Genomic DNA, 7,500 nt, shown 5'->3' on the forward strand with positions numbered 1-7,500 from the left:
ACACACACACACACACACACATACACACACCAGCATTCGCTCTGTGTCCCTGGTACACACACACAACTCAGCATGTGCTCTGTGTCCCTGGTACACACACACACACACACACACCAGCACATGTTGTGTGTCCCTGGTACACACACACAAACATACACACACACACACCAGCATGTGCTCTGTGTCCCTGGCACGCGCACACACACACACACACACACACACACCAGCATGTGCTCTGTGTCCCTGGTACACACACACACACACCCCAGCATGTGCTCTGTGTCCCTGGTACACACATACACACCAGCATGTGCTCGGTGTCCCTGGTACACACACAGCCCAGTGTGCGCTCTGTGTCCCTGATGGTCCTTTACTTGTCAGCACTACAACCTTATCCCTTCTTTGCTACCTCTTGCTCATGCTTAAATCTAACAATTTTGTTGTTGTTACTTTTGTTTCTTTGTTTCTCAGGACAGGAAACAAACCCAGAATCTCCCACATGTTAAACAAATGTTCTGCCACTCGGCCCCACTCAGCAAATTTTGATTACGTGCTGGCTTACGGGATACATAGAACTGAGGAAAATCCAACCTGTCCTCCCACCTCGTGCAACATAAGTTCTTGTGGTGGATAACCACACACATTAAAGCAAATCTGCAGTTTAACTTAGGAGGTGGTGTGTGTGTGTGTGTGTGTGTGTGTGTGTGTGTGTGTGTGTGTTTATAGAATCCCAGAAGTTACAATGAAGAAAACCCAGAGTTTAAGTAGCTTCTACAAGCCGAATGTAAAGTCTGTTTTATGGGGATAGAGATGTGGCTCAGTTGCAGAAATGTGCTCGCCCAGTCCATACAATGCCCTGGGAGGGATCTCTAGTGCCACATAAACTGGACATAGTAATGTATATTTATAATCTCAGCAATGGGAGGTAGACAAAGGAAGATCAGAAGTTCAGGGTCATCTCGATGCACAGCAAGTTCAAGGCTAGCCTAGGATACATAAGACTCTGTCTAAAGAAAGAAGGAAGGCTGGGCAGTGGTGGCACATGCCTTTAATCCCAGCACTTGGGAGGCAGAGGCAGGCAGATTTCTGAGTCCGAGGCCAGCCTGGTCTGCAAAGTGAGTTACAGGACAGCCAGGGCTACACAGAGAAACCCTGTCTCAAAAAAAAAAAAAAAAAAAAAAGAAAGGACAGAAACGAAGGAGAGATAGCCGAATGGTTAGAACCAGCATGCATGTGGCGGTTCACAACCATTAGTAACTCCAGTTCCAGGGAGTCAGACTTTTCTTTCTGGCTCCCAGAGTACTAGGCACACAAGTAATGCACATACAGACACACAAACACACACAGAGAGACAAAACACATACACATAGAATAGAAATAAAACTTTAAGAATGCTCAAGTCTGTCTTTTTCCCCCTTGAAACTTTTTTCACTATGCCGCCTCAGAAATATGCACCCTGGATTTCATGACCAGTCCCATGGTGCACACCTGGGGGGTCAGAGGATAACATCTGGAAGGCAGTTTTTTCCTTCCATTATAGGTTCTGGATCCACTCGCCCACCCCCTGTAATATGTAGAGTCGAACCCAGGATCTCAGGCATGCTAGACAAATTCCCTACTACTGAGCTTTCTCCAGGTCAGTGGTATTGGTTATTTTTACACAGGATCTCGCTAAGTTGGCAGGCTGGCATTGATCTACTACACCCCCTCTCCCCAGCAGATGGGATGACGGGCCTGTACCCCTAACCTAGCTTCCAGGCTTGACTTGCAATATGTTCCTCATCCTCCAGCCTACAGCTTTATCAATTCATTGTGGTAGGCCCGTTTGGTTTATAAGGCAAGTTCCAGGACGGACAGGACTCCAACGTTAAGACCCTATTTTAAACAACAACAACAACAACAACAACAACAAGTATCTGCTGTGCAATCATGGGGATTAAATTAAATGACACAGCATCCATGGAAAGTCTGGCTCTGGCAATGTGTGCTTGTAACATCAGAACACTCAGATCCCATGCTCTCCCTGCTCTCCCTGGCCAGCTCATCTAGCGGACAATAGTGAGCAAGCTCCAGGTTCAGGGAGAAAGCATTTCTCAAGGACATAAGGTGGAAAGCGACAGAGAAAGACATCTTTTCTGATCTCTCTATGGACATTTGTAGGTGTGTGCATCTGCACACATATATACATGCAGTCTCCCTCAAAACATGTAACACAAAACATGAAACAAAGCGCCCTCCTTCTGCCTAGAGCATCACCTAATAGGTGAGCTGGAGCTTTGTTTGCTTCTTTTGCTCTTCGAGATGGAGTTTCTCTGTGTAGCCCTGCCTACTGTGTAAACCTGTAGAGCAGGCTTTCCTTGAACTCAGAGATCTACCTGCCTCAGCCTCCCAAGCGTTGGGGTGTAATGGCTCTTCCTGGTTGTCAACTCGGCTATATCCGGAATGAACTACAATCCAGAATTGGAGGGCTCCCTTGTGATCTCCAGCTTGAGGCTGGAAGACACAAATTTCTGACCTGGATCTTGGCATGGAGATCTTGAGGCATAGTGTCCATGAAAAGCTTAGGCCCAGGCTAAGGTAGTACACACCTTTAATTCCGGGAGACTGAGGCAAGGAGATCTCTTGAGTTCAAGGTCAGCCTGGGACAAGCAAATCCCAGATCCAGGCGTGGTGGTACATACCTTAATATGGGTCACACCTTCTGCTGGAGACCTATACAAGGACATGGAAAGAAGGAAGATTCACTCTTCTTCGCCTGCTTGCACTTACTAGCCAGCACATCTGTTGGAACCTACGTCTATAGAAGACCAGCTGAAACAACTAGCCTCATGGGACTGAGCAACTACTAGATCCTCAGACTTCCCATCCACAGCTGCCCACTGTTGGGTTAACTGGATCACAGATTGTAAGTCATCATGATAAACTGCCTCACCATAGAGACATTTCGTAAGTTCTGTGACTCTAGAGAACCCTGTTACCACTACCTTGTTGGGTGTGATTTTCTTATGAAAACTCAGCTCAGCTGTCATTTCCTACACAACCCCTTCCCCTAGACGAAGGGCCTGGATTCCATTGCTGGGACTGTTGTCATCCTGTCCCCTCACCCCAATAAATAAACATGTGCTCATTTATAAGTACTAGCTGTTTTTGTTGTTGAGAACAAAGTTTCATTAGCTAGCCCAGGCTAACCTCAAACTTGTGATCCTGGCTTAGCTGTGAAATCTTCTTTAAAAGATTTTTATTATTATTTTTTTAAATTATGTGTATGTTTATGTATGTGTGTGAGTTTGCGCACATTTATGTTGATACCCACAGATACCAGAAAAGTACTATGGAATTCAGGGTGGCTTCAAACTTGCTATAATCCCCCGTCCTCTGCCTACAGTCCTACGGTTACAGGAACCATCACAGCTAGCAAGGCAAAATGTACTTCAGCTGGGAACGCCAAGAATGGCAGGGCCCTCAGAAACCTACATCTTCCTTCTTGACCATAAACCATGTCTGTGCAAAAGTCAACAACACAGGTCTGGGAATTAGAATAGTTGACCATCACTGAGTTTTGTGACATAGTTTTCTTCAAGTTCCCTCCCGTGTCTACTTTACAAGAGCATCTAAGTTAAAGGAGACAATAGAAAAGTTAACCTCCAGAAGGTGAGACGGCTCAGTGGGTCAAAGTGCAAGCATGCACACTGGTACACACATGCACACAGTAATATGCTGGAGTTAGTAGTGCATAGTGAACTCAAGGCCTTAGGCATGCCAGGCATGTCCTTTACCATGAAGCCCTAATGCGAATATGGCACCCTGTTAAAGAGTAGTCTTGGTCCTGAAGAGAAAGCTGAGAGTAAGTGGGCAGCTTTGTCTGCTTTCAGAAATCAAACAGAAATGACCAAGGAGTGTTTGCATCTTTGGAGTCTTACTTCTCTGGGCCTGCCACTCAAGTAAGATGAGTTGGCTATATTTAGCTCTGCAGTTTTTGTTGTTGTCGTTGCTTTCTGTTTTCTGTGAGTCAGAAAGGGAATTGCTTCTTCCCTTGTTCGGTTTTACCAAGGCAAAGGTCATTTCCCTTCTCGGCCATCCAGCAATCTGATAATAAGAGCCAGTCTCTCACTACCCAGCATACTCAACGCAAATAGGAAAGCGCCAAGCCCCTGTCTTTGGGCTATCTTCTCAGGATTATGATTAGATTAGCTAGTTACAGGACAAAGACCAGAGGGACAGAAGCATTCAGGCAGTTGCCTGGATCCCACAGTGTGCCTGGCATGACGGTAAAGCATTACAGAGGGCACCGAGGAGGAAGATACAGATTTATAAACAGATTTTTGCCGCCTACAAACAATGTACCAACTTTTCTGGAACAGTCTTTTCATCTGTGGAAAAAAAAAAGGAATAATAATGGCATAGCACATTCTAAGCTTGTTAAAGTTATAGGAATTCATGTACAAGACGTCTTACACCAGAGCCTGGCATGTTAAGTGCTCATTAAAGACTTGTGTTGGGGGTAGGGGAGCTCGCGAGGCCTCAACCCTAGACTAAGAACTACAGGCAATTAAGGAAGGCTAAAAATGGGGGAGGAAATAGTTCTTCCCAGGCACACCAGCCCTGGAATCATATGCATACAACATCATGCTTAGTGAACGGGCTATATTAATATATTTAGGAACACACACACACCCCTATGTAACAACAACTAAAGAAAAAGAGGCCATGAATTTGAGAGCAAGGTGGTGTGTATATGGGAGGGGTTAGAGGAAGGAAAAGGGAAGTGGGGAAATGATGTAATTATCATAATTAAAAAAAAAAAAAAAAGACTTGTTATGGAAAGCTCTAGGGGAAAATCAAAGGGAAATGTGAAGAAGAGCGCAGTGCAAAACAAGAAGCCAAGAAATGGTAAGCCTCGCCTGCAAGCAATCAAAGTCTTTTGGCTCAGGGACAGTGTTCCACACACCTCAATCCACTGCCTCCCGGTTTTAGATTTCCAAAGACCCAGGGCTCCTTAAAGGCTGGAGTAGGGAAGGCAGCCGAGAGCCAACCTGGCTTTCAGTAGGAAAGTCCTCTGTAAGGGCATTTGAGCTCCTGGAGAATCGCAGCCATGGACCTCAGTGTCTTTCACTTACCCAGGAATGGTAACGGTCCTTAACGGTAGCCGATAACGGCTCACCTGTGGCCCAGTGATTACCAAGGGTGCGCTGCAAACCTTGGACTTTGCAAGCCCTTTTTACTCGCCAAACTCTAATTCAACATGGAACTGCAACTCCCAGCATGCCCTGCGACCACCCAGTAAGGCGTACAGCTCTCTTGGTCTCAGAGCGCGGCTGAACTAGGGGCTTCCGGAATTGCTGCCCGCTCCTCCCAAGGCAACGTCTCTTCGTGATTTCTGGGTTTTGTAGTCCACATCGGTACAGTTTCTTGAGAACAAGCCACCCTTAGTGGTAGATTTCTTCACAAAAACTACAAAACCCAGAATACAGCGCGTACTTCCTCTGTCCAATAGGAGCCCTCCATGTAGCGGGGCGCGGAGTCCGGCTCTCGCAACCCAAGATGGCGGATGAGAGTGAGACAGCAGTGAAGCTGCCGGCACCTTCGTTGCCACTGATGATGGAAGGGAATGGAAACGGCCATGAGCACTGCAGCGATTGCGAGAACGAGGAGGACAACATCCACAACAGGAGGTAACGAGATCATCGTAGCCCAATTCCTGTCCGGTCTCCCACAAGCTGGGTATCTGGGGTGCGGGGAAGTCACCGGGAGCTTAGTCTAACCCCACCCCCATGTTCTTATTGGCTAAGCCATTGAGATCCTGCCTAGCGATTGGTTTTTGTCTTTGTCATTTACCAGGATGGGTGCTCAGATATTAAGGGTCGGAGACGTGCAATACTTTTATTATATAAAAGTTCTGTGTAGTGTGCCACTCCCTTGCTTTAGGCACGGTGGGGGAAAAGAACGTTTTGAACGGTGGGTTTCAATAGTACAGCACAGAGCAATCTAGAAGCTGCAGTTCAGACGGAACGTTACTTATAAAGGTGTATGAGAAACGTGACTAGCAATAAACTAATAATAAAACATTTCGTTGTAGTTCACGGTCAGTGAGGAAATTCACTAGGCTGTACAAGCCATGTATATAATTATGTTGTAAAATATAACTGCCAGACAACTCCAAAATATAAACTCACTATGAATCCTATGTTATTAGTGATATGATGTTTTGATTTATTCAGTGTCTATTGCCTCAAAGAATCGGTGGGTATTATTAGAGTCAATTTCATTGTACCTTCACTTTGTTAATTTAGCGGAGGACCTCAAAGCTTCAATAAACTGATGTTGATTCTTGGAGAACATGTGGTATTTGTGGCGTACTACTGCACATCTTGTACTTTAGGGTCTCCCTGGGTTTTTTTGTTTGTTTGTTTGTTATGTTTTATCTTTTTAGGCAGGTTCTCACTGTGTAGCTATGACTGGCCTGGGACATACAATGTAGAACAGATTGACTCCAAACTTGGGGTGATGTTCTTGTCTCTTGGGAATAGGGATTACTATTACGGGTCACTGTGTACGTCAGGGTCTTACTGTAAGTAATTTCTGTCTTTTGTTACTAGAGAAGAAGAAATGGCCCAGATATTTGAGAATTTGTATTTGTCTTTCTTTTTCCAATCAGTTCATCAGTCAGCCAGTCACAGAAAAAGGTGTATTTAAGTTCATATTATTTTCCTGCTGCTCTAACGCAATCTGTCTGTCTGTCTGTATGTATGTATACATATGTATATTTTTTGTGTAGAGACTTGTGGGTGTGTGGTAGTCTGGTTGGTTTTTTGTTTTGTTTTGTGTTTATTTGGTTTGTTTGTTTGTTTGTTTGGAGACAGGGTTTCTCTGTGTAGCCCTGGCTGTCCTGGAACTCAATCTGTAGACCAGGCTGGCCTCCAACTCAGAAATCCACCTGCCTCTGCCTCCCAAGTGCTGAGATTAAAGGCGGTGCCACCACTGCCCCACGGTAGTCTGGTTATTATAGCTAGATTTTGTTATAGCCAACTTGTCATCAGCTGTAGCCGGCAGCTCTTAGCTTCCCCCTAACCCCAGTTGAAGTTGAGATGAAGACAGAAGTTTGTAACCTCTGGCTACACTCCATTTATTCTTCTATCTTAAAGATGGCTGAGCAAGGCCGGGCGTGGTGGCGCACGCCTTTAATCCCAGCACTCGGGAGGCAGAGGCAGGCGGATTTCTGAGTTCGAGGCCAGCCTGGTCTACAAAGTGAGTTCCAGGACAGTCAGGGCTACACAGAGAAACCCTGTCTCAAAAAACCAAAAACAAAAAAACAAACAAAGATGGCTGAGCAAAAGGATTAAGTGATCAGTAATCTGACTGTGGTGAGTTTTAGGCTTAAAAAAAGATCCAGCCTCTTGTTCTCTCACCAGCATGGGGGGAAAAAAAAAATCACAGGAATGTGGCAGAGAAGGAAGCTTGCCAGCTTTGATTTCATGACTGTTCTGTGGCTGTAATTCACAG

The 7,500-nt window shown here is 45.5% G+C and overlaps 2 protein-coding genes across 2 annotated transcripts in view; one reads left to right on the forward strand and one right to left on the reverse strand.

Annotated features, from left to right (window-relative positions):
- Dcakd (dephospho-CoA kinase domain containing) overlaps positions 1 to 5,255 on the reverse strand; it is a 33,964-nt gene extending 28,709 nt beyond the window's left edge. Inside the window, exons 1-2 of the mRNA XM_029546457.1 lie at positions 5,118 to 5,255; positions 2,682 to 2,712 (exon numbers count right to left, since the gene is read on the reverse strand). The gene's annotated coding sequence lies outside the window, so the exon portion shown is untranslated. The remainder of the gene's footprint in view (positions 1 to 2,681; positions 2,713 to 5,117) is intronic.
- A 273-nt stretch (positions 5,256 to 5,528) lies between these two features.
- The window catches only part of Nmt1 (N-myristoyltransferase 1), a 35,206-nt gene continuing 33,234 nt past the window's right edge, over positions 5,529 to 7,500 (forward strand). Inside the window, exon 1 of the mRNA XM_021212738.2 lies at positions 5,529 to 5,672. Coding sequence (XP_021068397.1) covers positions 5,542 to 5,672 — 131 coding nt within the window. The 5' untranslated portion in view covers positions 5,529 to 5,541. The remainder of the gene's footprint in view (positions 5,673 to 7,500) is intronic.

Source organism: Mus pahari, chromosome 14 (genome assembly GCF_900095145.1).
Source record: "Mus pahari chromosome 14, PAHARI_EIJ_v1.1, whole genome shotgun sequence".
Lineage (NCBI taxonomy): Eukaryota > Metazoa > Chordata > Mammalia > Rodentia > Muridae > Mus > Mus pahari.